Source organism: Tenrec ecaudatus, chromosome 4 (genome assembly GCF_050624435.1).
Source record: "Tenrec ecaudatus isolate mTenEca1 chromosome 4, mTenEca1.hap1, whole genome shotgun sequence".
In the NCBI taxonomy this organism is placed as follows: Eukaryota; Metazoa; Chordata; class Mammalia; order Afrosoricida; family Tenrecidae; genus Tenrec; species Tenrec ecaudatus.
Window position 1 is genome coordinate 203359413 of NC_134533.1, and position 13477 is coordinate 203372889.

General features: G+C 58.4%; 2 protein-coding genes across 2 annotated transcripts in view; one reads left to right on the forward strand and one right to left on the reverse strand.

Annotated features, from left to right (window-relative positions):
• Positions 1 to 576: 576 nt before the first annotated feature.
• Positions 577 to 6301, reverse strand: CISH (cytokine inducible SH2 containing protein). The gene is made up of 3 exons (XM_075547432.1): positions 5664 to 6301; positions 2087 to 2316; positions 577 to 1844 (listed from the first exon to the last, which is right to left on the reverse strand). Exons 1-3 carry the CDS (start codon positions 5681 to 5683, stop codon positions 1303 to 1305), a joined length of 792 nt encoding a protein of 263 aa, XP_075403547.1. The 5' UTR covers positions 5684 to 6301; the 3' UTR covers positions 577 to 1302.
• Positions 6302 to 10628: 4327 nt separating this feature from the next.
• The window catches only part of MAPKAPK3 (MAPK activated protein kinase 3), a 33561-nt gene continuing 30712 nt past the window's right edge, over positions 10629 to 13477 (forward strand). The window contains exons 1-2 of the mRNA XM_075547433.1: positions 10629 to 10743; positions 10966 to 11242. Of these exons, the coding sequence (XP_075403548.1) occupies positions 11018 to 11242 (225 nt within the window). The 5' untranslated portion in view covers positions 10629 to 10743; positions 10966 to 11017. The remainder of the gene's footprint in view (positions 10744 to 10965; positions 11243 to 13477) is intronic.

Sequence of the window (13477 nt, forward strand, 5' to 3'; positions counted from 1 at the left end):
AACAAGCCCTCCTGAGGGCTCTACAGGCAGAGTGGTCCTCCCTGTCATGCTTTGGTGGCCTTGCTCCCCCTGTCCCTCACTTGGACAACTGACCCCAACTTCTCTGAAGGTCTCCACCTCTCTAAAAAGCGGCTGGCACCCATGAGCGGTCCACAGTGCCCTCCCTCAGCCCAGGACTCCCACCTTCCATCTCAGAGTGGCACCTGTGTATATATATGGCTTGTCTCTGCCACCACCACTGGCCTGGCAGTGGCCCTATGGGCAGTCCCACTGGATGCCCTCTCTGAGGGGGGTCATGGGAGACAAGAGGACGAACACTGCTCTGTTTCCTCCGCTTGGCAACCAGCTCCCCTCCCCCTTCCCCAGCAGGGCTGGCCTCTCAGCCATCTGGTCCAGGGTCTCTGGGTCTTCTGACCAAGCTGTGAACTAGGGAGGCGATGATAAGTATGATCCAAAAGGACAGACCTCAGTACACAGTCTCACTGTGCTTGACAGGAGAACCAGTGTGTGTGTGTGTGTGTGTGTGTGTGTGTGTGTGTGCAACAAAGAATGACACACTAGACTTTTTGTTATAACAATGATTTTTATACAAAGTCTTATCAGATATATTTCTCTGTCGGGTGCAGGCACATTTGTGGGGTCCTAGGGCAGGGTAGGGCACAGACCCGGCAGAGCTGCTTGGAATGGTGCCCACCCAGCTTCCCAATTCGGCACAGCGAGGCCAGCTCTGTGCTCATCAGGATCCGTTCTGCCTGGGGGGGAGGGGTGGGCTCTGCAGTTCTGGTTCTGATCTCTCGTTCATGTGCTGGACCCTCTCTCCCAGGACAGAGCTGGGGTTGAGGGGGGCATGTTCACAGGGAAGTGAGGCTCACAGGGGGTCAGGGCCTGGATATCGGGGAATGTCTTGGGTATAGCACTGCATCTCAGAAGATGGCTTTCCGAGGAGAGGGACCAAAGAAGCTGGGGCTGAGCTGGGGGCTCCAGGCCCCCCAGGGCTTAGGACAGAGAAGTCGAGTCAACTTAGCTCCGAGTCCAAACTCAAGCAGAATAAATAAATAAATAACGTATAACTGTGCGGCCTCTGAGCTCCACCCTTGCCCCAACAAAGGGCCCTTCCTCCGCCCCCTGTTCCTCTGGCTCCATCCTCCATGAGGTGGCCGCCTGGCCCCCGCCAGCAGGGTCCGGCGAAATCCTGCTCTGGGTGTTCCTGCCCCCTGGGATGTGGCTCACCAGGGTGGGGCCAGGGGCCTGAAGAGGCCACAACCTCTGGAGGAAAGATGCATGCAGGGCGCGGCGGCTGGGTCAGAGGCGGAAGGGGTACTGTCGGAGGTAGTCGGCCATGCGCCGGGGCAGCGGCAGGCAGTCCACGTCGGCCACCAGCCGGTTGATGACGAGGCGGCACAGGTGCTGCAAGCTGCGGGTGCTGCGTGTGCGCACAAAGGGTTGCACCAGTCTGAGGTGCACAGCGGCGGCTGCGGCCGCTGTCGGGGGAGGGGGTGTGGGGTCACTGGTCGCATCCTCCTTAGGGGCCGGTGGGGCGGGGGCTGGGGTGGGGTCGGGGCTGTCGCTGCGGGGGTCGGCAGCGCAGGAGGCCACGTAGTGCTGCACCAGGCTGACCACGTCTGGAAAGGCCAGGATGCGCGGCCTGGACAGGCAGTTGGAGTCCAAGCGGAAGCTGGAGTCTGCATACTCGATGCGCACATTGGTGGGGCCCCGGGTGGTCTTGACGGACAGTGTGAACAGGTAGCTGGGGTGGGTGCTGTCTCGCACCAGGAAGGTGCCCTCTGGCATCTTCTGCAAGTGTTGCCGGGCCTCGCTGGCCGTAATGGAACCCCAATACCAGCCTGGACAAGCAGGGATGGGTGGGGGGACTGGTCACCATGGAAACTAGCGGGGAGCAGCAAAACCCAGGGCGGGGTGGGGCTCTGCCTCTCCCTCCCCTTCTGAGAATGCCCAACTCCCCCCCACCCCCCCATCAGAATCTGCTGGTCAGGACCAGCCTCCCAACTCGGACTTACTGGAGCAGGAGTAAGCTTCCTTTCCGGTTAGACTTTCTAGGCCCACCTCTGCCCTACCCTAGACTCACCAGATTCCCGCAGATAGGAGAAGGTCCTGGCGATACACAGCAGGTCCTCCTCGGGGTCCAGCACCTTGGGTGGCTCACTTTCTGGCTGGGCTGGGGTCTCCTCTGTGACCTCCTCCAGGAAGATCCCCACAGGCAAGGGCTGCATGGCTGCCTCGGGCAGATCCAGGGCCAGGGAGCGAGCCCTGAGGGCCTGCTGCCCGGGGAGCTCCTCACCCAGCAAAGGACAGGGTCTGGTAGAGAGAAGGTGCACAGTGAGCAGGAAGCCCGAGCTCTCCCCATTCCAGCCCTTGCTTGGCTAGAAGATCTTTGGGCTCCTCCTTGCACCTACACACCTCACTTTCCCTCCTGCACCCCACCCCCCTACACCCTTTGCCATCACAAAAGTCCTCTTGACACATCCACAGACAAACTCTCTTCTGGAAGATATGTTCCCCTGTTGCGTTGATTAAAATAATCTTTCCTCTCTTCATTTCCCAACAGCCCAAAGCACAGATCATCCTCAGAGCAGGGGTGGGAAACCTCAGCTTGCACTCAGTATGAACATGTAATAAAATGGAAGTAAAACTGAACATATTTTTTTAAAGGTTGTCGTTCTCAGAAATGGTGATTTCATTCGCTTATAAAAATATAGTTAGGGCTCTCGAATACGTTTTATAAGAGCCAGGATGGGGTCTTCCTTCTCAAAAGTTTGCTTACAGGCACTTCTGGTTCACAGTGGCCACTCGGTGTCCCTGCCACACTGGTAGGTCTATGTCCTTCTGGATGAGAGGGGCTGTTATGGTGGCCCTGGTCAGGACAGGTCTGTCTGGGGTCTTGTGGAGAAGCTCCAAGATGACAGGAGGGGGCCTGAGGCGGTGACCTGTCACCGCTCAGGGACAGGAGTATCTGGCACAGAGACCTGTCCCCCCACTGACCTGCGCTTGGTAACAAAAACACCCTCTCCCCTGCCAGCTGGACCCAGACTCCTATCTGGGCCTCTGCCCTTGACAGCTGAGAAGTCTGGCTGGACCATGTCCAGCCTGACCCCTGCAGAAATACGAGCTCTGACTAAAAACCAGGGTTCTTACCCCAAGGTCCGGATGGCACCCTTGCCAGCTAGCTCTGACTTGCTAGGTTCTCTAAAACTCCCAAACGCCATGCCATAGAGTCGATGCCGACTCACAGCAACCCCGTAGAGAACCGACCCTGTGGGTTTCTGAGAATAAATCCTCCTGGGAGTGAACAGCTTCCTGCTTCTCTCAAGCAGCTGGTGGTTTTGAACTGCTGACCTTGCAGTTTCCAGCCCAACACATAACCACGATGCCACCAGGGCTCCCTTCTAGGCCCTATAGTCTTGTGCAAATCCTGCTTCTCACTAGGCCTCAGTCCTCCCCACCCCCATGCCTAGCAATGTGGGGCCCCCACCAACTCAGCCATGCAGGGACTTGGTAGCATCAAACCCAGGGAAGGGGGACAGGGGTGGCGGTGGGGGGTTTAGCTGTTCCCAACCTGAGCAGCAGTTTCTCTATAGGGCAAGCCCCTGGCAAGGCCCGGCTAGAGGCATCCTGGGCAGGAGGCGGGGAGTGGTGGACTGGTGAGTCCTGTTTCCCAGGGAGGGGGCAGCTACTCCTCCCTCATTTTTGTCACACTGCATCTCAGGGCAGCAGATAATGACACCTTGGGCCCTGCCTGCGGGGAGAGCCAGACTGGCTGGGGGAGCAGGCTGGGTGAAGCCACCGTCATTCAGGCACAGGATGTCATAGGAGTGCTGGGGTCTCCTGAGCAGGGTCTGCCAGGTCAGAGGAAGAAGAAGGAGGAAGAGTTCTCCTTAGGAGGCGATGAGAGTAGGGAAAAACCTTAGAAGCAAGAAACAGTGGCAGGTGTGAGACAGCCCTGACAGCACAGGTGACAGGTGGCCCCTAGAAGGTTCTAACTCAGTAGGCCCCACAACTGCTTACAGGTGGAAGGAGCACCCCAGCACGGCTCAGTACTTTCCCACACCCACCTGGCTGCACGGTGGGAGCTCTGGAATTCTGCTTGGGGAGCTGGTGACTGGTGGCCTGCTGTGGGGGCCCAGAGTATGGTAGGTGTAGCTAAATCCAGACACTGAGCACGGTCTCCACCCGGGTCTGGCACCTCTGGGGCTAGTGTGATAGTGTGTGCAAGTGGCTGCGTGGGCCCTCCTAAACGCCTGCTGCATGACTGAGCAGGGGTGTGTCTTCATGATGCAGAAGGTGGCTGCTGTGTTCCAGGCGTGGGTGGCCTGCGCGTGGGTGTGCCTACTGTGGGCTGAACTTAGCAGTTCTGTCCAGATATGCACAGTATGTGGGAGAAGTCAGTCCTGGGCAAGACCCCCAGCCAAACCAGTGGTTCAAATCTGCAGTTAGGAATGCCTGACTCCCTCTTCAGGAGGGCACGTGTGTGTATGGACATGTGGGTACATATATGTGCCTGTGTACGTGTATATGTGCACATGCATGTCCATGTTGCGTGTGTACATGTGTACCATATGTACATGTGTGCGAAGTCTGTGTATATGACCGAGATTGTGAGACTTCCAGAAGGGGGGTGCTCAAGGGGAAGATCAAGTCAGGGAGGAGCAAGGACAATCAGGGACCAGTAGGTTCCTAAGCCCCTCGGAGACAAAGCAGTCTGACCCAAAGATTGGCTCTGCACCCACTCAAAGCCCGGGGATGTCCCTGAGTCAGAAGTGCCTGGTGGCAACTTACAGCAAGTCTCTTGAACACCTTCAAGGCCTCCCTTCCCAGACTGAGGCCTGCCTGGAGCAAGGGGCATACCAGCCTCGCCCCATCACCCACGCCCACTTATGTGGCATCTCCCCAGCTGTGATAACAGCAGCCACCCCCTCTTCCTGGGAGTGAGAGTAGCACCCACTGACACCTCCTCCCTCTCTCCCTGGAGCCTCAGAGATTCCTGAGGTCAGTGCAGAGAGCATGAGTCCTCTTGGACAAGCCTATGCTGAGGCCCAGGGCTGAGGCATGGCTCCTCCTATCAACACCCTCCCACAGGCCCTGGGAAACTTACAGAAGTGGCCAGGGAGCAAGGTCTTTCTCCCACTGGGATCTCAGGCTGGGCAGGAAGGAGTGAGGCCATTGCGTTAGTGCGGGCCTCCAGGCGGGAGGAAGCTAACCCCAGGGCTCTCTCCCTAGGGACTATGGTCAGCAGGTGCCAGGCTGGGGCAGAGATGAGGCTCTGAGGCCCGCTTCCTAGAGAAGAGCCTAAGAGCTTCGCAGGACAGAGACAGCGGCTGGCCAAGGTCACCAGTGCACAGGGGCGGCGCGGCAAGCTGGGGTAGCGGCACTGCCGGTCTCCGACTGTTGAGCCAGTGAGCCAGGTCCGCGTGGCGGAGGGCACCCTGCGCCCCGCCCGTAGCAGGCCAGTTTCCCCATGGAGCGAACAGAGGTCAGCGGGGAGGGGTGGTGGCCAGTCTCACACAGCAGCCCCGCCCGCCCGCCGTCCTTCCCGCTCGGCCCCGGGAAGCCCCCCCCCGCCCCGCAACACCCAGCCTGGAGCGCGAGGCCCAGGCCCCCCGGGGTGCCGTGCCAGAGGCTGGGCAGGGGTGGAGGGTCGCATTTACCCCTGGACGCAGAGGACCATGTCCCGGAGGCGACGGCGGCAGTTCTGGAGCGGAGTCTCGGCCGGCCGGGCGGCGGGCTGCGAGGCAGCGGGCAGGAGCCGGGGCCCGAAGCGCGCGCGGACGGTGTCGGGGGCGCAGGACCCGAGCGCAGACTGGGAGGCGGCGGCGCGGGCGACAGGGGAGGGTGCGGGGGGCGGGCCGGGGGCGGGGCGGGGCGAGCCTCCGCCTAATCTTTTGTCCGCTGCGTCCCAGCTCTTCCTGGAAGCCGCGTCTTCCTGGAACCGCGGGCCGAGCGGCGGCCGGGACCGGACGTGAGGACTCGCGTCAGCGGACAAAGCCCACGGAAGGAAATACCTTTGACAGATTTCCAAGAACTTTCCAGGAAAGCGGGGCGGGGCCACGCGAGCCGGCCAATCGCCGTGCAGGGGGCGGGGAGAAGGGCGGGACGGGCCAATGGCCCGGCGCGAATCCCGGGTCTAGGCGACGCCGCAGGGCGGGCCTGGGAGACCTTCGGGGGAGTGGGCGGGGACTGGGGCGCCGCGAGCCCGTGACGCCGCGGCTTCACCCGTCTGAGCCCAGACTTTCCCAGGCCACTCCGCTCCGTGGGGTGCGGGGCGAGGTCCCAGGCCTGGCCTCCCGCAGACCGCCCCTCGGAGGCGGTCAGTCAAGGTGTGAGCGCTTCCGGTGGGCTGCGCCTGACCTCCAGGCCTTTGCGAGAAGGGGTTGGGATGTGGAGTGAGCTTTGGAGAGGTGCAGAGGCAATCCCAAACCTGAGGGAGTCGACATGAGGGGAGGGATGAGGGTCGAGCCTAGATCACCACAGCTGAAAGAAAGGACCAGGCAAGAACGTTTTCTTTGAAAGCCCTGGGCATTCCAGTTCTACCAACCAACCAACCAACCAACCAACCAACCAACCAACCAACCAACCAACCAACCAACCAACCAACCAACCAACCAGTTGCCGGTCTCCCACTCTTGGCTGGCATCCCAAGTGTGTCAGAACAGAACCGCTCCATGGGGTTCTCAGAGGCTATATTTTCAGAAGTAGATCGCCAGGCCTTTCTGTCGAGGTGCCTCAGGGTGGGCTGGACCCATCAACCTTTTGGATTGCAACTGAGTAGAGTCTGTTTATTGCTGCATCACCCAGGGACTTCAGGGAGCACCAATGTTTCCAGGGAAGAAATGATTACTGATGTGAGAGAGAGGCCAGCCCCGAGACAGTTCAGTGTCTGGGTTGGTGGAGACCCCAAAAATTCTGGGAGAAAGGCTTGGAGCTCAGAGTATATGGGGATAACCTGAGGGTCAGGGAGAAGTTGTAGTCAGGGTGGGGGTCCTGGGGCTCACACCCGCTCCCCGTTCCCACATTTATTCTTCAACAGCTGTCGCTGCCTGGTGATGCAGGCAGACGGCTAAGTCCCAGGGATGGTCCAGTCGTCACCCAGTTGCTGGTGGCTCGTGGCAGCCTCAAGTCAGAGTAGAACTGTTCGTTCAGGGCCTGGTGTTTTGGAAGTAGATTACCTGGCCTTTCTTTTAAGGTGTGTCTGGTAGCTTCACATGGTCGGCTTTACATTCAGCTGCTGAGCACCAGAGGCTGGGATTTGAACCTGGGCCTGTATGATGACAAAGCCCAAGCTCTTTACCTCCAGACTCCACCCATTCCCGCAACGTGCCTGGCTTATTGAGTCCCTTCTATATGTCATGTGCTCTTGGTGATTCCCAGGTACTGACTCTTTATTGTCACAACTACCAGGTATTATCGTCTTTGTGGACAAGCAAACTGAGGTGTGGAGGACTCAATATGTCCCAGATCTCATCACTGGCAGGTGGTGGGTTGGGACTCCCGAGCAGGAGTCCAATCTGGCCTCCCTTCCTCTCTGGGCACCTGTGACCCAACAACTCCCAGGTACCCTTCAGGACCTGGCCCAGGGCTCTCAAAGATGCTGCCTTGAGTCTGGGCCAGCCCAGGTTACACCACAGGTCAGCGAGCGGGCAGATTTTGGTCTTATCAACAACCTCTGTGAATTGGACAGCACTGTGCGCCTCCCCCACTGGCAACCTTGGTGTGCCTGTCTAGCGCCTGCCCTTCCTGGGTTCTTCAGGCTACCTGCTATTGCCTTTCTGGCAGTTTCCTGTTCTGAATGCTGGGCCCACAGTGCCCCCCAGTGGCACTTCCTCGGAGAGCCTCCTGCACCACCGCCACAGATGCTTCCTCCCACAAGAATCCCTTCCCTGCACCCAGATTGGCCCTCCTGCAGGGGCCTCCTACCCCTTCCCACCTATAACAGCCACTACATGGGGCGCCAAGGATCTCCAGCAGCACTTCCCCCAAAGCCCGGCTCATTTGGTCTCTGGACTTCCACAAGTGCAAATGCTTTCCCGTCTTCACCCCCGACTCCTCACAGTCCAGGTGGAAGCAAGAAGGTTAGCCCCCATCACCCAGGCCCCCCCTGGCCCCCTTGGCCATTGTGAGATGTTCCTAAGGCCTCAGACCTCCCTGTCCTTAGACACAGAACTATGCTGGAAGACCTTGTGGCTAAGATGAGATGTGGTTCAGGAACCTACTTCCTGACAGCTCCCAGCGGTGTGAAGGTAGATGTGGTGCACACAGTCTGCCAGGCTAATGAATGATGACCCTTCTAGACCATGGGACAGAAACCAAATGAAAAATCCAAACCCACTACCATCAAGTCGACAGGACAGGATAGACAGGAGGAGAAAGCCCATCTATTTCCCATGGAGCAATTTGTGGCTTCGAACTGCTGACCTTGTAGTCCCACTACACCACCAGGACTCCTGTGACAGAGACAGCACGGAGAGACCATTTCCTAGCTGTCTTGGGTGAACCAAGGAGTTGCAGAACATGTGTCCCTGTAGGCCCTGTGTGTCCCATGTACAGTTCCAGGGACTACGAGAGGAGCGGTGTCACCACTGTTTACTCCCTACAGGGCTGTATGGTTTGAATTTGTTACAACAAGCAGGTTGTACTTACGCAATGAACAACTGTGATAAAAAAGGAAACTAGCATTAAAAATACATTTCTAAAAGTTTAGAGCAATTGTCATCTTTTTTTAAAAAAGGAACACATCTTCATGGAAACTACAATATGCACAAAGTGCCCTGGGCTGGGGCAGGAAGCCAGTCTACACCCATTCCTGTCCAGCCCTCTGCTTACCTGGATGCCCGCCTTCCAGAATGACACCTAGCTCTGCCTTGACTTTGCCCAAACCACCCACCTCCAGAGTGCTGTTCCAGTTCCAGCCTCTAGGCGGCAGAAGAGCCCAGATGACAGAGATTCTATCCAAGCTTGGCGCTCTTGGATCAGATCTCGAGGGTGGACCCAGCTAAGCAGAAATGTGTGTGAGTGGTGTAGGTGTGCATGTATGCACGCATGTGCGCGTGCATGTGTGTTGCAGGCGTTTCCTACGAAACCGTGCGTGTGCATTTGGGTGTGCATGTTTGTGATGGGGGGGAGGGGAGGCTGAAGGGAAACTTTGAGAGGAGGCATAGTTTGGAAGTACCATCTGGGCCCTGGAATTGTGCGTGAGGCTTGGCATGCGGCCCTGCCACGGTCCCTGCTGACTCCAGGCAGGTCTCTGGACCTCTCTGGACTTGCCTGTGGGGCAGGGGGAGTGGGTACAGTAGGTGGCAGGGAGAAGATCCTGGGGGACATCTGGCGAAAACAAGTACCCAGTGTCAGGCCTAAGAGTAGAGTTCAGTAGACCGGCTGGGAGATATTATCTCTCGGCCCTCCAACTCCCCTGAACTCAGTTAAGCTTGCAGGTTGCTTTCCCTCCCAGAAACGTGGACAAAAGTCCCAGCTTCCTCCGCTCCAATCAATGCCAGCGCACCTGGAGCACAGGCTCGCTCCCTCCCTCGCAGAATGATCACACCAACGGCCTGCGGAACGGGGCGCGCGCGCCTGCCTTCCGAAGCTGAGCTCGTGCCCGAAGTCCCTGACCAGGCGCGTGCGAGCGGATGCATGCGCGTGCTCCCGGGAACTGGGGGTGGAAGGGCCACCAGGCCGCGTTTCCTGGAGAAGGACGGACTGGAAACACCTTTGGACGGGAATGAGGCTGATGCCCGCTGCTGTCCTGCCCGTAGGCTGTAGATGGCAGCAGAGGCTCGCACTGTGAGGCACCGCTGGTGCGGACTGGGGCCAACTCCCACCTGACGGCTCTAGTAAGCTTTCTCTCTGGGACTGTTTCTCATCTTTGAAATGGGGGTGGGAAAGCGGTTTCAACATATTTAAGGGCTCCCTTAGTGGAGGAGGCTTAGGATGAAGGAGATCACATGCCAAGGGGAAGCCAAAGAGAGAATACGGAATAGTATTATTATTTTTTGCCACCGGGAGGGGACGACTTTTAAAAGAACCGCCACAGCGCCAATGGTAAGGTGAAAACTCAAGGAATCTAATGGGGGGGTGCGTGGGCGGGGAGCTGAGGACCTTTGGTGCAAGGACGCTGTGCTTCCAGTGAGAAAGCCCTCCGCCAGGTGCAGGAGACCAGCTCCCACGGTGGCTATGAGTTGTGGGGAGAGGTCACTGCCCAGCATGCTAGCCCACGGTCAGAAGTCGGGCGTGCGGGGAGTGGGCCACCACCAGGGAAGTGGGGAGCCTCCAGCAAAGCAAGCCAGGCTGCATGCCGCAATCCCGCCAGGCGCCAGGAGCAAACAGGCCCATACCTGGTGCTCCCAGGAAAACCAGACACCCAGCTTGCTCGCTCGCTCTGTCACCTCTGAGGTTTCCTGCAAAATTCAGGGCTCCAACAGACCCCTCCTGGGTGGGGTGCGTGGGCGCAGGGCTCCTCTCAGGATGGCCCACTGGGAAGGAAGTTACCACCCCCCAGAAAGGCCGCCCAGCTACCCTTCCTTCTGCTCAAGTACCCGCCCTGCCCTACTGGGACTGCCTGGCCCTTTAAGGCTCTCGGAGCTGGGCCCCAAGTCGGGGTGACGCGCTGGGGCGGTCACGTGGCCGTGGCCACCGGACTCTTAGGCAGCCAGCCGGGCACTCACTCTGCCGCCCTCTGCGCCCAAGACTGCCACAGCTTCTCCGTGCCCTTGCCAGGTGCGCCTGGGCCACCAGGTAAGCCCTCCTCAGGTCCCCTCCCGGATCCGAGCTTGGGGACCCGCGGCCAGCTTCTCCCGGTCCTGCTATGTGCCCGGCCAGTCACGCTTGCGAGGGTCTGGCTGTGCGACCACCCGCGGCAGCTGTACCCGCACAGTTTGCCCGGTATAACTCCGGGGTGCCAGGATCAGGGTGTGGAGGTGAAATCTGGGCGAGCCTCACTCTCAGTCCCTCTTTTAGGTGATCCTGGTCACGCCAGGCTGGGGCCGTCTCTGCGTGCCCCGCGGGGGCCATGGACGACAAGACAGAAGTGGAGCAGGGCCGGGGAGTGTCCCCACCTGGTCCCCCCCCTGGACCTGGTTTCTCAGGCGACCTGGCCTCTGGGGTCCGGCGGACACCCAAGAAGTATGCGGTGACCGAGGAGTACCAGCTCTCCAAACAAGTGCTGGGCCTTGGCGTGAATGGCAAGGTGCTGGAGTGCTTCCACCGGAAGACTGGGCAGAAGTGCGCCCTCAAGGTCAGTGCAGGGCTCCTTTGTGGCCCGCGGGGACCCCGAGGGTCAAGATCGAAGCCTTCTAGGCTCCACACAGAGTCTCACCCTCTGTTACCTGTTTGACAGATGAGGAAATTGAGTAGCCAAACTGTGGGCGGTCCGGTTGGTGTAAGGGGTGGGGTGTTTAGGGGCAGAGAAGACTTGCCTGATTTCTCCAGGCTTCAGGCCCTGCATGGGTGTGCAGTTTCCAGGGGTGAGCCTCACTCAGCGTGGCTGCCCCTGTGGTGATCAGTCCTCTGGCCAGAGATTCCCTTTGCCTCAGACTGAGGGCCTGGCAGCTGGTTGAGCGGTAGCACCCCCTACCTGTGGCCCCCTACCTGCCAGGGTTAGGAACCTCCTAGGACAAGGTTGATGCCAAGATCACAGCCAGCGTGGGCAGCAGGGGGCTGCTAGTGCACCCCTGCTGAGTCACTAGTCCCTGTTGAAAGCCACAGGCCTTGATCCCAGCCGGGCCCACCCTGACTTCTGGGTAGAAGGCAGCCAGCCATCTAGTCAGGACAGAGCTCGAGCTTACCGAAGGCTTGACCCAGGTCTTGCTGATACAGGTAGAATGGGGCACCTAGGAGTGGTTACTCTCACCACGAGGTTCTCATGTCAGTCACACAGTTCTGGGCCTGGGACCTCATCTCATACCTAGAGTCCCTCAAGTCCATCATTGACCAGAGAACTTTGCTCATGTGCAGCTTGAGCTCATACCTGGAGGGGTGGGACCTGGCTGGCAGAGTGACCGCTGGAGGTTAGAAGTTCAGCAGAGTTATGACCTTGTGCCTGAGCTTTGAGTATCTCAGCCCTGTATTTGCCGGGCAATGACCCGGATTCTGGAAGCCAGGTTTCCTCTCATATTCAGGGAGAAACTATGGAAATGAGATGAGATGCTCTGAGCACTTGGGGCTGGCCCTGGCACAGGCAGGAAGACCTACAAGGCCTGTTTAGGGCACACAGTCTGGCTTTGCCGGGCCACTAAGGCCACTGGTGTCTCCAGGGTCGCCTTAGAGGACATCTGAAGATGGGGAGTCCAGGGCTGGTGGGCCAGACCCAGGCAGAGTTGCTTCCACACTGACCGAGCCACAGGCTGGGGTGAGGGACTGTGTGGAGTCCCAGGCCCACACTCCTGGGCTACGGAGACAGGCATGTCTCAGGAAGGAGTGCCTTTGGCAATCAGTTTCAATTGGCTGAGCTTCTCTTTCGGCTGGTGATGAGAACTAGCATGGGGCGTAGACACTGCTCCTCGGGTCCACCCAGACCTTCAGGAAGTGCCCAGGGCACTTGCCAGGTCCCAGACGCAGCTCTGCGGGAAGAGAAGCTGGCGAGGATTGGAATTCTTCACTGTTGCTCACTCCCTCACTCCCCCACCTCTTTTTCATTAATACTAAAGATATGATTTTCTATTGAGTTTTGGGTACACATATACACAGCAAGTGAGGGCCCCGCTGGACGCTCTCCGCAAATAGGGGCATGATGCACCTCCATCAGCATGCGCTAACATTCTATCACCTCCTTAAATCCGTCGTAGCATGAAGGAGATGAAGGTGTGCAGTGCCGCCCGTCGGTTCACCACCTCCAAAGCTGCACGCACGTGCTGGTCCTACCATCCACTGCAGTCCCTTCAGGGTCCCGTCATGTAACCCCACCCCACCCCTGTGTTTCCTCTTCCTGTTCCTCCTCCTTCCCCCAACCTCTGAGCATAGTCTTTGGGCCAGGGACACTTTGGGGAAATGGTTGATTGCTCGAGGACATGGGCGGGGGTAGGTTCTGTTCCAGACGGATGTGGGGCTGTGGCCCTCCATTTGTGGGTTCCCCCACCCCCACCCCTCTCTACAACCAGTAAGGCGGCCTGCTCTGCCATGGTGTTCCGAGAGCTCCTAGGTGGACATCTGAGTGGAGATGTCACTGGTTTCTAAGGAGGGTACCAGCCTTACGCGAAATGTCCTTTCTCTCCTGTGCTGCTTGGCTCCTCAGGCAGAAGGCGATCTCCGGGGATAGACTCAGTTCTAGGGTTCAAGACTCTCTTCAGCAGTGGTCTCAGGGGCTCCTCGTCTCTCTGCTGTCCCTGTTTGGATTTCTCTCTTTTTTTTTTTTTTTAACAATTTTTAGGGGCTCATACAACTCTTATCACAATCCATACATATACATACATCAATTGTATAAAGCACATCTGTACATTCTTTGCCCTAATCATTTTCTGTTTTTACATTTTTT

Excerpts from the sequence above, each read along its gene's own strand:
- CISH (XM_075547432.1), bottom strand. The coding sequence starts at position 5,683 with ATGGTCCTCTGCGTCCAGGG. Across the intron at positions 2,317-5,663 it reads ATGGTCCTCTGCGTCCAGGG|ACCCTGTCCTTTGCTGGGTG; the intron begins GTAAATGCGACC and ends TCTCTCTACCAG. Across the intron at positions 1,845-2,086 it reads CTCCTATCTGCGGGAATCTG|GCTGGTATTGGGGTTCCATT; the intron begins GTGAGTCTAGGG and ends CTGCTTGTCCAG.